Raw genomic sequence first — 19,676 nt, forward strand, 5'->3', positions numbered from 1 at the left:
ATATATTATGAAATTTATCTATAATAATTATTGTGGCATTTACCGTTAAATTAGCAATTCGGATATGTGCTTCTATTTGGCTAATTTGCTTATATTTGGTTAATTTACACTGCATACAAAAATAAAGACATACAACTGCTTACAAAAATAGAGATTAATCTATATATATATGTGAATGTGTGCGCGTGCGTTTTACTTTTCTTGGTTAATCAAGGGCTGTTCTTGGTTAACCAAAGGCTGTTCCAGTTTAGAAATGTCGTTCCGGGATACTTGCTGGTTTAAAATTCTTTCTCTCTCTCTTGTTTTACTAAACCTAATAAAATTGAATTTTATGATGATTGTTATCCTGACCTTTGTTCGGAGAAGGAGTAATGCGTTAGCACCAATGAATATGAGTTAGTAGCACGCAATGAAACTTATGTAGCAGGAACCCGATCGTAATTTGGAGCTAATGCCTTCTGCCTCGTTCACATGCAAAACCACAAAGAAAAAAACTCATATGAAAAAAAAAAAAAAACAATTGGTAACAGGAAGTCTTCTTAGACAGAGAAAACCAATGGGCTTCTCAGAATTCTGACCTATTCCCATATTGTTAACCCAATATTAGTCCAAGGATGACAAGTTCCCGTGAAAGAAAGAGAGAGATTGATGAGCTAAGGAAATTCAACTTATCTTTCATATTATTTCTTAAAACTGCTAGATCTCGCATAAGACACCGCTGACAGCAGTCCTGAGTAATATTCTTGGAAATAAATATAAGGTTTCAAGTCAGTGAATTTATAAGGAATTATTTTTTAAAAAGCGAAGGACACTGCTGAGGAGTGATGAAATAATTCTTTGAAAATGATTTTGACGAAATGTATTTGTGGTTTGTACATAGCTCAACAATTTCAACAAATTGACTCTAGTCATAGAAAAAGACAATACTAACGCACCAGGTATCAAACTAAAAATGCACAACCTCACTATAAATATAGAAACTTGTAAAATAAGTGTGAATCTTTATTTTAAGAAAGGCCTTGCTGAGAAAATCTGAGTCGTTGAGAAAAATGAAAGAATTTAACTCTTTATGAAAGATGTCTTATAACTAGCTCTATGGAAAGAGAACACTGATCTGGTGGAAGTTTTTGCATGGTTAAAGTCTGTAAATATAGGATCAACCAAAAGACTGGAAAGCAAGCAGTAAATATTTATTATTTTATGAGGTTATTATTGCAAAAAGAAATTTGGGTACTACAAAACTTAATACGTGATAAAAAGGGACTAAATATTTTGGTTCATCAGAAAGAAAAATAGAGACACATTTCTAATTTCTAATAATTTACTAACTTCCCAGATTACTAAGTAGAAGTTAGTCCGTATTTCTGATTCACCTGCATCAGTTGAACGGCTGTTTTCTATAATAGATTATGAGCGGTCAGAAGAAAGAATCAGTACCGATAAGCTATAACCGGCGGCTTTTTGATGACTAGAATAAACATCCTACTATGTTGTTCAGCTTTTTGACAAAATTAATTTGACGAAGAATTGTTTTTAATAGAGTAGCATTAAGTTTAAAATATGAAATTGCTGGTGAGAGAACAAAATATTACTTGACATTAAAACGTATTTAGTTTAATTTATTTAAAAATACTATTGTACATACTTGAGCTTTCGTGTAAAGAATAGCTACTTTTAAACAACTTCTGTTTCTGTCCCTATATCGTCTTATCGCTTGACCTGATTCACATCCTTATAAGGGTAAAAAAAAAAAGAACAGCAAGAACAAATTGAATATCTCATGTAGCACTTCAGCACTTGCTAGTAACCTCCGTCATGTAAGAAAAGATGCAGCTATATTAGTGTATATGCAGTAAAAATATACTTAAACTCTGGATTGATTAGTAAAGGAGTCCCACTCTCCTTCAATACTCACCACCAATAAGGTCGTTATCCATCCATCCACCCATCCAAGCTCGCACGCACGCACACGCCCATAATATATACATACATACATACATACATACATATGGGGCCCTGGGATATGTAACACACTGCCTAAATACCAATCTTGAGAAATTAAGCTTCTCAAAACTAGAAAGGGGAAAGCTAATTCGAAGACTACAGATCCAATCTATCACTGGAATATAAAAATCTGTAAAATTTTCCACAAGTTTATCATTTAAATATATATGAGCGTGTCTAGATATACAACTATATGCATAAGAATACATATATAAAACATACAAACCTGTACGTACATACATACATACATACATACATACATACATACATACATACATACATACGTACGTACGTACGTACGTGCGTACGTACATACATACATACATACATACATACATACATACATACACACATACATACATACAAACAAAAATATCCTGTTGTTGATGTTGAAATTCCAATGAAGGAGCCTTGGGTCTAGGTTAGAAACCGGTTCTTTCTCTATTGGCAAGAAATCTTGAAATAAACTGAATAATAACATACACATATATATATATTTGAATGTAGACATGCGCAAACACATATAATTAGAGGAAAGGTTAAGTTCTATGCTCGTTCTATTTCAAGTCAGAACAGAAGAAAAGTCTAATTACTCTCAAACACACACACATATGCATTCCCATACTTATTCCCAGGTTGTAGCAATTCTTGTTACAAAATTTTGCATTTACAGAAATTGTATAATGTTTGGCCATTTATCTCAAAATACAACCTCGTGAAGAACTATGGGTAATTAAGATAAAATTTACAACCAAAACGGTTGTTATATATATACATAAAATTTATATGTGCATAAAAATTATATTTACAAATGTTATAAAATTGGTGAGAGATCTGAATGCACCTGGTCGCTTGTCTCATTAATTTCTCTCTCAATTCTTTGTACATTTTAAATGTTCACGGTCTACTAATTCAATTCTTGCAATTTTTTTTTATTTCTTTTCAACAAACTTTCTTATTCTTCATTGTATTTAACAATTCTGTTAACACCTGCCCACATTACATGCTTATTTATTTTTTCCTGCTCTCAACAATCTGGTTGATCATATATTCCAGTGATCTCAATATTCTTGCCAACACTTCTCTTTTCCCAGTTCCCTCTGATCTCCACACTCCACCATGTTTGTACATGCCTCAGTTCAAACGATCTGGGTCTTCCTACTGACTTTAACCATACTGTACTTTCTTCTACACAGGACAGTTCACATACTTCGACATCATTCCTCCACTTCTTTATTTTATCATTTCTGTATTTGTATCCGTGGTGATAAAACTATTACTCATTTTACTAATGTTGACCATCACTGCTCACTGTTATTTGGTGTAAGTTTCTTGCCTATCACCGTTTTGCTTCATTTCTTTACAAATACGTACAGAGTAGATGTGCAAAGATGAGCCATAAACGTTGGACGTTAAAGAAAAAATTGATACAGAGGTAAAACTCAGCTAGATTGTTAAAATGTTAAAGAATCCAACATTTATAGTGAGGACAATTCTTGTGTGCAATAAACACAAGATTAAGTCAACCGCTCAATCAAAATACTTTTTTTAATGCCTGGACATTGATTTTTATAGATATGAAATGATTTTAGAAATGGAACGACTTTTGAATGCGGGTGTCATCTGGAGGATGACACTTAAAGCCCAGTCTTTATCTTCTACTGATGAAAATGAACTAATGTAGTTGCGAGTTGACATAAACACTTCTCGGTTCTCACACGCTTTATTTAGTGAGACGTCGATGTAGCATCCAGAAGTAGAAAGGCCTGAGCCAGCATTAGGTTGGTTCTCTTTTTCAGCTCAGTAGACTGAAGTAGCGTGAAATGATGTGTATTGTTTAAAGGCACAAAGCACCGCCCAGTCCACTAATCAAACCCACGGCCCTGTGATCATCAGCCAACACCTTACCCTATAGACGACTTACTTGGCTGGACATATACCGATAATCACAACGGGTAATGAAACAAAAGCTAGCTTATTTTAATAAATTGTGAATGAAGGAGGGTGCAACTTCGGACATAAGCTTTCTGTTTACTAAAAGTTATTTTGAAGTATTTAAAAGTCACACCGATTCACGTAGCATTAAAATGACTGGTGAGATTGTCAATGCAAATAGGCAGTCTGCTTCTAATTTTCGTGAGCAGTTGAAGAAAATGATTTCTGAAGGAGGTTACCCATCAGAACAAGTGTATAATGTTGATCTAACTGGACTTTTCTGGTATTGCATGCTTATAAACACCAGGATTTAAAGCTTCCAATACTTTCTAGACAATTTTTGTGGGAAGAAACGCTGTTGATGATATGAAATTCAAGCATATATACTTGCGTATCAATCCGAAAATCTAAGATATTAACGGAACAGAATGTTCAGTACACCATATATTGAGTTTTCCTTACTCAAAAGTGCATATGTATATACGAAGAAGGACTCTGTCCGAAACGTTCGATTTTTCACTCTCCGCGGAAAATTCATTCTACTCCTTTTTATGATTTTACTAAACAAACGCACACACATGAAATGAATTTTATACAAACCTATAAGGATTCTTCAATTCTTCGGTAACGAAGTTCAAGTTATTCCTGTGAATTATAAAAACCATAGTTAATTGACAATACACCTTCTTCATGCATTGATTTATTTAATATTTGTATGCAAGACTTTGTGTCATATACTCTTAATGGAAATATGGAATTAACTAATAATTTTCTTATTCCTATCTCAGGAAATTGAAATGTCATTGAAAAGCTTGGTATTATGTATACATCTTACAAATTTATCATTTGGAGTTAGAATATTCACATGGTATATATTATCTTTTAAAACAGTTTTTTTTTTAATGGTCTTTGTTTTTGCAACCATCGGTCTGTAGTTCAGAAGCTCGCTTCGCAATCACGTATATATATATATATATATATATATATATATATATATATATATATATATATATATATATATATATATATATATATACATATATATACATATATATATATATATATATATGTGTGTGTGTGTGTGTGTGTGTGTGTGTGTGTGAACGCGCCTTTGTGTTTGTCTCTCTACCGGTCTGTAGTTCAGAAGCTCGCTTCGCAACCACGTATATATATATATATATATATATATATATATATATATACATATATATATATATATACATATATATATATATATATGTGTGTGTGTGTGTGTGTGTGTGTGTGTGTGTGTGTGTGTGTGTGTGAACGCGCCTTTGTGTTTGTCTCTCTACCGCCAGCCAGTGTTGATGTGTTTACGTCATCGTAGTTTAGCGGTTCACCATCAGTGACCGAAAGAAGAACCAGACTTAACAAAAGAATATTCAGACCGATATGTTCAACTTAACCCTTCAAGGGTATCACTGCAGTCCAGTGACTGAAACAAGTAAAATATAAAAAAAGATAAAAGTTACATAAACGAATTTCCAATAATATATTACGCATGTGTGCGTCGACCAAGTTGTCTTCCAGATTGCTAAATTTTCGACAGAAATATTTTTATATTTGTTTAACTCGGCTTCAGGAAGATCATTCAAATTTAGGTGAATGTCAAAGAATACCGAATGAAATCTAGTGTATAATTGATAATGATTTTATGAACCTTCATTTAAGAATGACGAATGTTTTGCAGGTAAGATTCGATGTAAGAAAAACAAAGCTTATTACACCCAAGTATACATTTATGTCCTGTGGTTATTTATCATGTATATCTTCACTCTCACATTACAAACGAAAAGCTATGAATGACGTTATATATTGTCTCGTACGCGAAGATAACGAAAGGACGCTGATAGAAAGGACGTGTGAAATAGATTAAAACGTGCTTTGGACGCCAAATTGACTTCTGGTTGTTTCGCTATTAAGTTACACAGAGACACTATCTGCGTGACAAACAGTAGTTAAGGTGTTAACGTATTTAATACCGGATTCATTATTTACATACATACATACATACATACATACACACACACACATACATGCATAATTACATCTGGGGATGTGCCGAGCAATTGTTGATAAACAAAACTGTAATGTCAGACGTGCAGGAGCGCAGGAGAACCTAGTTTCATTGTGGCTGGGCCACAATGCATGCCTTTGGCACTGTTCCACACTCATAGATGTTAGAAGCCCTTCGACTTGTAAAGTTCCAGTGTCCACACTCATGGATGTTAGAAGCCCTTCGACTTGTAAAGTTCCAGTAAGCATAGTCAACACTATAGCTGACCTGACTTCATTGTGAGCCAAGTTAAATACAAGGAGTGAGAGTATTATCTATAATTATAAAAGCGAAATTATGTTTGTACGCTCATGTATCTCAGTCTACATTTTCTCTACATAGACATATCACACCGTTTTGGAATCAGAATGATACCAGGATTGAAAGTCTGTCCTTCGTTTGGTTCTTGAACATTCAATATTGGGATCTGATTTAAAAGCATTTGAGTTGCTATTTCTAGCAGGTAAAGCGTGGCTGATTCACGCCATCTTGCTTGGCGTTTGTCATATGACGTTAAAGATCAAGGGAAAGATAAATGACATTCGCTTCGCTAATGGCCAACAATTGAAATTCAACTTGGAACTTGAACAATAGAGTGATTGCATTACATAATTCTCAGCCGTTCTTAACCTCTGATCAAACACCACCGGAACATATTGTCATTATAGACTTTTGTTGTTGTTGACACTCCGTCGCTTACGACGTCGAGGGTTCCAGTTGATCCGATCAACGGAACAGCCTGCTCGTGAAATTAACGTGCAAGTGGCTGGGCACTCCACAGACACGTGTACCCTTAACGTAGTTCTCAGTGATATTCAGCGTGACACAGTGTGACAAGGCTGACCCTTTGAATTACAAGCACAACAGAAACAGGAAGTAAGAGTGAGAGAAAGTTGTGGTGAAAGAGTACAGCAGGGTTCACCACCATCCCCTTTGAAAGAATTCGTTTCCTTAGTTTGCTACTTTATATGTATGTATGTATGTATGTATATATATGTATATATATATATATATATATATATATATATATATATATATATATATATATATATATATATATATATATATATATATATATATATATACATAGGAGAATATTGTAGTTCACTTGAAGCATTGTGTATTGTTCGTAAAATATAACGTGCCAACGCATACGAGCTTGAGACATGGCCGCCCTCACGCACTTCTCATGAGGAATTCTGGAAGGAATTTCGTGAGACTACTGCAGAAACGCTTCCGGAAGGAAGCCGTTGGAAAACAGATTATAGCAGTGACTCGATCAATTTCTAGCGATATCTGAAGAAGGAATTTTTACATTCCGAAATATTATTATATCAGACTATGGATAATTAAATTATAAAAGTTATTATAGTCCACTCTGTATTGTTGTGCCATTTAAGACACGTTATATATATATATATATATATATATATATATATATATATATATATATATATATATATGCATGAATATATATAAAAACGACTGCATGATAAAAAAAATGGATATTCTCTATTCTCTGTTTTGCTTAAACTGATTCATTATTGTTTCTCCTCTATCGAAATCATACAGTCTCTTTAGAGGCAACTCGATTTTCAAGCGTGAGAATGTGCGAAAAATAATTAAACCAACCAACTGAAGGTACATAAGCTCACGTGTGTTAACCAGCATTATCAATCGGTCAAAGTGCATATTGGTACGTGCACGAACGATGTCATAACAGTGATAAACGAAATATACACCACCGATAGTTGTTGTTGACAAACAACGGCAGTAATTTTATTCAGGTGAATAGACGTCATTGATTAGCTGAAATTACCGAAATACGACAACTTTAACACAAAATGACTTCGAAAATAAAGAAGTTTCTTAAAAACGCCAAGAGTAAAAGATATTTTAAATGACATATTCTACCAGTATACGAAATTTGAAAGTGTTTAGTTACAAAAGATTATTTTTTCCATGTGCCGGCCTAAAGGAAAAGATCCTATATATATATATATATATATATATATATATATATATATATATATATATGTATATATATATATATATATATATATATATATATATATATATATATGTATATATATATATATATATATATATATATATATATATATATATATATATATATATATATATATATATATATATATATATATATATATATATATATATATATAAAATAATTGAAGAAATGATCATTACATTTATTCGATAGTCTGCAATTGTTTCAACAATCTGCGGCTGGCAAATCTAGAGGTGATTAAGAGTCAGGAAAACGACGTGTTATGATTGAATTGTAGTAGTGAATTCGATTATTTCTTTAAATTAAATTTTGAGTATAGTCTACACCAAATGATTAATTGTCCCTATGTGTATTCTAGTGAATATCATTTTTTTTTCTATTTGATAGAGAGATAAAGTGGATGCAAGTTTGTTGACGCCACTATGGTGCATATTATTAAAAATTCATTAGTTTTCGAAACAAACGGGCTGGCACATGGTTGAATCTGAATAATGAAAGCGTGACAGACTAACTAATTCCTCGAAAACACGCACAGAAACGCTTGCTCAAACTAGAAACAGAAAAAAGAAGGAAAAGGAAAGGACGTTGAACCTGAAACGTCAATAATTTTTTAATATCTTTCGAGTCATCAAGTTCATCGTAATCCACTACTAAGATAGTTCAGACTTGAAAAACCTCTTTAACGGGTTAAGCCACTTTATATTGTTTTGCTCAGCCAGTATATCTGCTCATAATCTTGAATGCAGCTGGCCAGAGAAGGAGTTTCTTCATAGCTGCTTAGCCTGTTAGCAAAAAAAAGACACACACACACACACACACACACACACACACACACACACACACACACACACACACATACACTCGCACACACACACATACACACACACGCGCATATATATATATATATATATATATATATATATACATACATACATATACATACATATACATACATATGTGTATATATATATATATATATATATATTATAAGGTTTTTAACTTTTAAATTTTCATATTCAAAAGAGACAGAGACTTCAAATTCGATATATCGAATATATATATATACACACATATGTATGTATGTGTATGTATGTATATATATAACACGTACCCCTAAATTATATATATATATATATATATATATATATATATATATATATATAGAGAGAGAGAGAGAGAGAGAGAGAGAGAGAGAGAGAGAGAGAGTTAGAGATAGATATAGATATAGATAGATAGATCTGTAAATAATAATAATAATAGAATTATTATTATTATTTATAGAATTGTAAAAATCGACACTGCTTAACAAAACTATCGCATATATATATATATATATATATATATATATATATATATATATAAGGTTGAGGAGGGTATTGGATTTAACCAAACCCAAGATGATACAGGTAATACCGACTAGTTTGCCACAGTCGTTGTATGAACAGGATTGGGGATTATAAGTCGTATGCTATATATATCTATGCTATATCAGCCTTCGTTCCAACATCCATTTCCGGATTATCCCCATAACGATTACTTTACACGCATTTCTACACGGATTTTTACTGCTGGAATGAAACTACACTTCAAGTACTGTTCTCTCTTTTTTCAGCGCATCACACTCTTTACCACTTCATACTAAAAATATCCGCCTATGGATATAATAATAGATAACTTTATTTTTTCTGTCTCCGATGAAGGGAAGTACTGGATCTTCCCAGAAACAGCTGTAAGACTCTATCCATAAAATACTTCTCCAGCTTTACCATTGCTCTCTTTATCTTTTTATTTTTATATATTTACTTATATATATATATATATATATATATATATATATATATATATATATATATATATATATATATATATATATATATATATATATATATATATATATATATAACCTCCCCTATAGTGAAAAAGTGAAAGACACATTTGATAATTTATTCGTAGTTATGTTAAACCCGAAGAACGAACTGATCGGGGCTACAGTGCTTTTGATTTTAGGTTTGTTTACTCAGGACTTTCCTAGACGTAAGCAACACTATAACAGCGTTTTCCGTCATGAATTCCAAGTTACTCAGGTAGTTGAAAAAAATTGATTATGTGTTTCATACATGATGCATGGGCGCCAGGGAAATACGTCCCATATATCAAATATGATGTAAAGGCGTATGGCTTAGTGGTTAGGTTGTTGAACTCATGGTTGTAAGATTTTGGTTTCACTTCCTGGATCGGGCGACACATTGTGTTCTTGAGCAAAACACACTTCATTTCACGTTGCTCCAATCCACTCAGCTCGTAAAAATGAGTTGTACCTGTGACAGACCGGTGTCTCGTCCAGATGGGAGAATATATACGCCACGGAAACCGGGAAAGCGTCCCTATGAGTTTATATGACTCGGAAAGGACGTTTATCCTATCGTTTTATGACACGTGATACACAGGGCAGGCAAAGTACAATTGCCACGAATAAATGGGTAAAGAAAACGATGTGGATATAGATGGCTTCTGATGGTTACTTCCGGGTTGAAGACCTCGACTACCCAGCTTATTATCAGTTGGGCTCTATGACATTTTAGTTAAAGTCAAAGTGTAACGTGCAAATGGTTGCTGTGGTGCTTAATCTCAGAGCGGTCCTAGTCGAGCGAGCTGTGAGTATACCAATGGCATTCTAGCCGTGAGCATACGTATATTAGAGGTTTCTATGGCTACTCTGTTCAATATGTCTCTTTCTTGTTAAAACCAGTTGGGTATTATATGAGGGGGTAACATGGCTGTTATTTCTAGCAGTCGGATGACAGCATAAATGGTTAATGGTTGGCTCGCGAAGCAGGTGGTGTATTTGCGGGTGAATTTTCGATAATGTCAATTCTGCTTAACACTGAAGAAAAGTAGTATTTTCTTTCTCTCACTTTCTCTCTTTCTCTCTCTCTCTCTCTCTCTCTCTCTCTCTCTCTCTCTCTCTCTTTCTCTCTCTCTCTCTCACTCTCTCTCTCCCTCTCTCTCTCTATCTCTCTCTCTCTCTTTTTTCTCTCTCTCTCTCTTTCTCTCTCTCTCTCTCTCTCTCTCTCTACTTAATAACACCGAAATCACTGAAATAGCAAATGTGGGTGAGAAAATACATCAATTATAAATTGAAATTCGATCTTATAAGCTTGCGTTTTTTCATTCATTTATTAATCTTGTTTGGTGCGAAAGTTGTCGCAACATTTAATCCACTTGAATAAAATATCAAGACTTCCAACAAGTAGCTGCAGCTAGTTTTTTTAATGACATTGTAATTCTTTAATTCTTCTGTTCTTTTAATGGTTGTCATCACCGAATTGAAGCCAAGCTAATGTACTATCATCAGGGGCTTTAGTCGAGCATTTAAACTCAGTATTTATTTCACTTCAGTTTGGTACTAATTTTATCGTTATCTATTTGCCGAACAGCTAATATTGTGAATCAACACGCATAAACATTTACACCAACGTTTACACCAAAATTACACACACACACACACAAACACAAACACATAAACACACACTCAGACACGTATATAGACATACATATATAGACACACGCACACACATACACGCTCATATAGACACGCGCACACATATATGGACACACATACACACACACACACGCACGTGTGTGTGTCTGTGGACATACATATATAAAGAGAACGATAAAATAACTCTCAGACTTTAAAAAATGGGGGCGATTTGTGGGACTAAATCCTTTCAAAAAGAGCCCCCCAACATGGTTGCAGTCCAATGACTGAAACAAGTAAAATATAAAAGATAACAGAGGAGCAAAGTTGATATGAATGTTAGTTCATTTTTTCTTTCCAATTTAGGGTGTAAAAAGCAGTAGCTAATACCATTAGATATTTCGTCTGATGTTTTTGCGATTCTGCCTCATGACATACATAAACAGGAAGAAATTGTTTCTTACTCTTTACGCTTTACTCTTTTACTTGTTTCAGTCATTTGACTGCGGCCATGCTGGAGTACCGCATTTAGTCGAGCAAATCGACCCCAAGACTTCTTCTTTGTAAGCCTAGTATTTATTCTATCAGTCTCTTTTGCTGAACCGCTAAGTTACGGGGACGTAAACACACCACCATCGGTTGTCAAGCGATGTTGGGGGACAAACAGACACACAAACACACACACAAACACACACCCACATATATATACACACCCATATATATATATATATATATATATATATATACGACGGGCTTCTTTCAGTTTCCGTCTACCAAATCCACTTACAAGGCTTTGATCGGCTCGAGGCTATAGTAGAAGACACTTGCCCAAGGTGCCACGCAGTAGGACTGAACCCAGAACCATGTGGTTGGTAAGCAAGCTACTTACCACACGGCCACTCCTGCGCCTAATTTATTTTTTGTTTGAAAATTATCTCCCCTGTATTTAGCACTGATATAGCCACTAGGTTTCTCGTTTTCATTCTCAATCTACAATACATATTTCAATTTATAAATGGAAGGACACACTAGATAACATATTTCTAGAATTACAAAACAACAGAGTGGTCAAGAGAGAAATGTCTTTGGTTGTAGGTTTACTCAATCTGTATAGAACAATTCCAACATATTTCCTTCTAAAGATCTAAAACAAACTTGACCTGTGCATAGATTTCTTCAACTACCTGTTCTCGTCATCTAAATAGGATACGACAAGAGATAGATTTTTCTTCTGAAACTGCGTTATGGATTTTTTAAAGCTAGCCTTTAACTGTATAATATGCTTTTAATTGTCCAAAAACTTTGTCTTTCTTCGCTGTCAATGATATCCATGAAAAGATAATCAACCATAGATGGATCAGCGAATTAAAAAAGAATATGATCTTTTATAACTTTAGTGATGATAATGAAATAACTATTACAAGCAGATATCAAAACACGACCGCATACCTTACTGACAAACAGCTTACCTCTACAAAGTATCCTCAGTAACTGAAATCACTGAAATTATTGTGTATACGCGGTCTATCTACATACGGCACAAAAATTAAGTAGCAGTCCGTTTCCAAGTGTAAGGTTAATGGACGATAATTGATTGCATTAAGAATGCACGAACACTCTTGCGAAAGACATTTGTGATTCGAGTGCAGATAAAGACAGAAATTTATATTGAATATATACTAAAAATGTTCCTGTTATGAAAACGAATGATTGGTAGACAAGTGCTATTATAAGATTAAAGTGACATGTAAAAATAAGCGAATTCAATGACCACTAAAATGGAACTTTATTATCGGGAATAGGTATATAAAGAATTAATTAGCATGTCTACTTTTCAAAGAAGTTACGAAACCGTGTTTCTAATAGCTACGCATTCAAATGGTTCTTTTTGATCGATGCATAAAATTCAGTTCTGAAATCATGAACAAAGAACAAAAAGGCTATTGATATTCAGTGACATGATTAAAAGTCACTCTACTATAGAGATGGGAAATAATCAGATGATTGCTTTCTAGGTACGGTAAATTGAACTTCAGGTTTAGATTATGGTATATTAAACATAGAGAAATGAGTTCGTATAATTGTAGTGGAGCCGAGATAGCAATCGGATAAGCAGTTAAATCATAGATGTCCTGCTTAGAAACAGACTGCGCACAAGTTTTGAACAAAGCTCAAACAGTTGGATGACACAATTGTAATTTTATCTTGATTCTTATAGATAATTAAAGAACAAATTGTTAAGATTTTAAATGCCTAAGAGTAATGAAACAAAGAAGGAGCACGTCTGATTATTGCAAAATCTTGAGCCGGTATTAGATTCACTTAGAAGTTATTGACGAACATTTTCAAACCATTGACAGTAAGAAACAATGTACAAAGTAAAAGTCAATTATGGTGTAATCTGACTGCTTATAAAATAATAAAATAAATCAATTGCAATATCTCAGAGTGTGAAATGCATGCAAGAGTTCAGAAGTCACTTTTACTACATGGTAACGCTTCCCGTTTAAACTTTTCACTTCCTCTACAAGACTAACGACATTCAGAAAAGGCTGTTGATAGAAAACCTTCACATCGATCTTTCCTTACAATTTTTCGACCCTCTTTCTTTGGCAGAAATCCATGTAAACATAATTATGAACACTTACCAGCCATCGAAAGACCACAATCCATTGTAAAATGCCAATGCAACTATTGATGGGTCAGTGATAGTATCTTCAAATCCTTCCATAATGTACTCTGTATTTCCTGGGAACGAAATGAAATAAAGAAAACAATAAGTTGGATAATTATTTATTAGACGACTACTTTAAAATATTCATAATGGAAACAGTGGCTATGTTTATGCTAGAAGATAGTATTATGGACATGATAAGAATGCGTAGAGGGCTCAGATTATATATATATATATATATATATATATATATATATATATATATATATATATATATACATATGTGTGTGCGCGCGTAGGTCTCTCTCTCTTTATATGCACACACACACAAACACACACACACACACTCACACATGCGCGCACACACACACTCACACATGCGCGCACACACGCGTGCACACGTACGCACGTACACACACGCACGCACACACAACACACACACACACAACACACATACACACACACACACACGCACACACACACACACACACACACATACAGGGTTTGGACAAAATAAAGGAAACACCTAGCATCATAGCATCATAATTTTGAAATATCTATAAAACCATCAAAAGCTTCTTTATTTTTATGTTTTTTTATTTATTATTAGTGTTGCTTAATATATTTTGCTAAAATTGCTGTTTCTTTTCAGATATTATCAGAAAAAGGTAATTAAAATTCATTAAAATGACAGATCTATCGGACTTTCAAAGAGGTCAAATTGTTGGTGCTTGTATAGCAGGCACTAGCGTAATGAAAACAGCTGAAATGTTTGGTGTATCAAGAAGTATTGTTTAGAAAGTAATGACAGCCTTTATGAAAGAGAGAAAAAGACCTCCTCGTCGAAACAAAACTCCGGAAGAAAACCAAAACTTTCAGATAGAGACCGTCGGGCTCATGAGAGTTTTTAGAAAGGATCACAAAAGTACAGCTCCTAAAATTACTTGCAGAGCGTGATGACTACCTCGAGAACCCAGTTTCCACCAAAACTGTTCACCAGGAGCTGCACAAAGCCCGATTTCACGAGAGGGCTGCAATCAGAAAACCACTACTTTCAAAAAAAATAAATAAAAAACGTTGCAAAGCCTTTAGAGTGGAGTAAAAACCTACAAAATTGGTCCCTAGAGCAGTGGAAGAATGTTATTTTCTCGGACGAGTTACCCTTACCTTATATCCGACCACCGTGTGAAGACAGCGAAAAGAAGCATTTGACCCAGACTACCTTCCTCCAACTGTTTAACATGGAAGAGGATCCGTGATGATCTTGGGGGTTATATCTTGGAAATCCACTGGCCCAATGGTTTCCGTTCATGGCAGAATTAATAGTTGAGACTATTTAAGCATTTAATCTGATCAAATTCATCCTATGGTTGCGGAACTGTTTCCGGAGGGAAACGCAGTCTTTCAGGATGATAATGCACCAATTCACACAGCTAAAGTTGTTACTGAATGGCACGAGGAACATTCTATCTGCAGTTGAACATCTTATTTGGCCACCACAGTCCCCAAATCTCAATATTATTGAACATTTATGGCTCATTTTAGAAAAATAAATAAGGAGTCGATATCCTCCACCATCATCACTACAAGAGCTGGAGATTGTTTTAGCTGAAGAATGAACAAAAATTCCTTTGGAAACAATTCAAACTTTGTACGAGTCCACACTTCGTAGAATTCCAGGTGTAATTACTGCCAAAGTGGTCCTATCCCATATTAAAATAAATTTGTTTGACTTTTTAAGGTGTTTCCATTATTTTGTCCAGCCCCTCTATGTATATATTATTTCCGGTCATTTCAGCCATGTACTCACACGTGCTTTTCTTGGACATTTTTGCTTCTCCGGATTTTTCCTCTCTCCTCTTTCTGTCGAAGACCCATGCTCGAAATATTATATACCCACTCTTTTATCCATCTTATACTGAACGTCTTGTGTACATCCTTTTGACTTTTGTTTAGTAATTTTTTTTATTTTTCGACTTGGCTATATATATATATATGTGTGTGTGTGTAAGAGTAAGTGAACAAACGAAAGAAAGTGACACTCAAGACATTTGGTAGAAATTACATTCAAATTTCAATATCAGTTTGACTCCATATGACTTACAGTATCGTAGGTGTACAAGATGGGCCAATCTCATCAGATAACAAGATCAGAGTGTTCTCTTAATATCTAATATGCATGTATGTATGTATGTATGTATGTATGTATATACACATATACATCTCTCTCTATATATACGTACATACATACACACCTACATGTGCGCACAAACAGACAAACACATAAACGCGCGCACACACACATACGTACTTAATACATACATGCATACATACATACAAACAGACAGACATAAACACACACATACATGTATTAAATTGTTCAATCAGAGAGCTGAATCGATAATAGTCCAAGTTGGCCAATCAGCCAAACGGAAAATATAGAAAAGTGAATTCTTTTCTAATTAATTATAGATGAGGAAAAGAGCCTTTCCCGGCTACTTGTGTAAATGAAACTTTGAATCACTATCTTAAGGTCGTAACTGAAGAGCAGTTAATGAATGTACTGGAACTTTCTAATTTAATTCACAAGTTGATGTGCAAATTTGCATATTTGTATTAATTTCAAACAGTTAACAAAATTATGAATATTCCACCAACACAGCTTGAAATTAAAATAGTTCAATATTTAGTTTTTATATTGTACTTTATATTGGCAGATTACTAATTTCGAATGAACGCATTTTAAAAAATATTTATTCACTCACGGCAACGCATTGACTGTAATTAATCACTTACAAACAAACTTAAAATCTGAATCTGCAATAAATTCAATACTTTTCATATGGTATCGAGAATTTTTTCCTACTATTGGTACAAGGCCTGAAATTTTAGGGGAGGTAGCAAGTCGATTACATCCACCCATTGCTCACCTGGTAATCGTTTTATCTACCCAGAAAGGCTGAAAAGCAAAGCTGATCTGGGGAGAATTTAAGCTTTAAACGTAAAATCGGAAAGAAATGCAGCAAAGCATTTTTCCAGCGCGTTAACGATTCTTTTCTACTCTAGGCACAAGGCCCGAAACTTTTGGGAAGGGGGGCAGTCGATTAGTTCGACCCTAGTACACAACTTGTACTTAATTTATCGACACCGAAAAGATGAAAGGCAAAGTCAACCTCGGCGGAATTTGAACTCAGAACGTAAAGACAAATGAAATACCGCTAAGCATTTCGCCCAACGCGTTAACGATTCTGCCAAATCGCTGCTTTTTGGTATTGAGAAATTTCAGATATATTTCATGAGATACACTTTATGAAAAAGACAGTACGTTTCAAATAATCTCAACGGATGATTGTAAGAGGAGGTCAAATTAGACAGTATATATTTATGGAAAATTCTGGAACACATAGGAAATAGGGGCTGTGGATTTTGCTTCGCAACATTGTTAGCGACAGAAAAAAATGTTTAAATGCGTTTTTATTGAACAAGAATGCCTTTAAGCTATTATCTCCAGCGAAAATATGCGCTATGTTTTGTTTTCCAAAGAGCAGTTCACATTTTACATAAGTAATCTAGCTTTGTACTACACAACTCTTATTTGAAAATTGGTTGGTGTATTTTTGGAGGATGGTATACTTTTCAATGGAGAAGGAGTGCAGGGTATCTGAGACTGGGCAGAGGGAGAAAGAAGGTTATCTTCGGTCTAGTTAAATAATTAGAATGCTTGGAACAGATTAAACTTGACTAAAGATACACAAGAGACAGCTGGTAATGTTAGTCCGTTTGATAAAGTCTAGTTACATAAGATTACAATTGAGAGTATTGGTTAAACTGATTACATCGGCACCACGACTTAACTGGTATTTTGTCTTCTGATTAAACTCTGAATGAGGTTTAGTCGATACTGTCGGTAATTAAAAAACTAAATATGACAAAACATCTTATCCGATGCTCTGACGATTCTAGCGCCCCCCTTTTGTATCGTAACAATAATGATGAAAATGGTAACGAACTGGCAAAGTCGTCAGAGCGTTGAATAGAATGCCTCGTGGTATTTGTCTCTACTCTCTGCGTTCTGAGTTCATATCTCACTTTGCTTTCATCATTTGGGATCGATGAAAAAAATTACCAGTCTAGGGCAGTGGATTAGCGGAACTTTTAGAAGATCCGGTGAGAATCAGTGTGCTACCTATTGCAGTTCAGTGCTTTCTGGCTGCAACTTCTGCGACGATGCTGGTGCGAAGTTGTATCGGCTCCAGTCCGTACCATTTCTTTTAGACAAACATGGTGTCATAGAGAGAAAGCTTACATGCATGTGTAGCTGCCAGATTCCTCCAAAATGTCTTACCCAAGCTTGCACATACATGTGCAAATGATGCATAATCAACCTCTACAAAGGATGCCCTATATGATAAAACTAGATCTTTGAAGGAAATCTACAGAGATTATACCAGTTCCACAATACTTGACTGAAATATGATATACATATTGCAAGCAGTATAACATCTTTTTATGCAGATGCTCCATTTCCCTACTAGTTTCTCCCTATCCTTTCTTCTAGTGACTAATCCTATTCAAATTGGGACAGTTTTCCAGCAGAACTACAGGATTTTACTTGTAATTTATTACTCAATCAACTGCAGAACCGTTCTACAAGAAGCTATAAAAGAACGAATACGAGTTATATGTAACGAATGATCAGTGGTTGGCACGGATGAACAACAACAGCAGATATTTTATTTAATGTAAACGATTTAGTGTCATGCTGTCGTTGCATTATTTTGCTTATCTTTTGCCTTAATGTGCCTAATTAAAGCACAGCGTGCATTGGTTTCCCTGTAGGCACTACTACGGCTACATTTGTTAATTTATTGCAATTTCCAACTCCATCTGAAATAACTTTGGAATGAAAATGTGTCCAAGTAATTGCAATGCACAAGTGACAAATCATTCAATTGGATGTAGTGATTTCATTATTGATTTATAAAAAAGAATAACTAAAAATAATCATTCTAAATTCTTTTAAATTCTGCAGTGGCTAATGGACCAACTTAATAAACATATTAATGTAACGAATACTGATTATTGGGTACCATCAACAGACATTTTAATATAATTGTAAACATATTCATATACGTGTGAGTGTACAATCATTCGTGCATGTATTTATGTACACACATGCAGACAGGCATGCACACATACGTACATGTATATTTATATATATATATAAGATAATAAGAGTGAAAAAACTACAGAAGACTTGTGTTATATGGTTAAAGTATATATTTAAATTATGTCAGAAAAATGTTAGAAAAATGTTATAAAATCTTTTTGGTATATAAACATTGTATTTTGAGAAATAACCGGTTTCGTGTTGTCTTTTCAAATTTCTCTACTTCATTGTAACGTGTTTGCTCCAATATATATATATATGTGTATTCTTCTCTGGATAAGAAATGAAGAAATTCAAAAGATT

The 19,676-nt window shown here is 34.2% G+C and overlaps 1 protein-coding gene across 1 annotated transcript in view; it reads right to left on the reverse strand.

Annotated features, from left to right (window-relative positions):
* LOC106868882 (b(0,+)-type amino acid transporter 1) overlaps nt 1–19,676 on the reverse strand; it is a 191,640-nt gene that overhangs the window by 57,528 nt on the left and 114,436 nt on the right. Inside the window, exons 5-6 of the mRNA XM_089354124.1 lie at nt 14,178–14,277; nt 4,540–4,584 (exon numbers count right to left, since the gene is read on the reverse strand). Of these exons, the coding sequence (XP_089210250.1) occupies nt 4,540–4,584; nt 14,178–14,277 (145 nt within the window). The remainder of the gene's footprint in view (nt 1–4,539; nt 4,585–14,177; nt 14,278–19,676) is intronic.

This window comes from Octopus bimaculoides, chromosome 6 (genome assembly GCF_046866305.1).
Source record: "Octopus bimaculoides isolate indiv1 chromosome 6, ASM4686630v1, whole genome shotgun sequence".
In the NCBI taxonomy this organism is placed as follows: domain Eukaryota; kingdom Metazoa; phylum Mollusca; class Cephalopoda; order Octopoda; family Octopodidae; genus Octopus; species Octopus bimaculoides.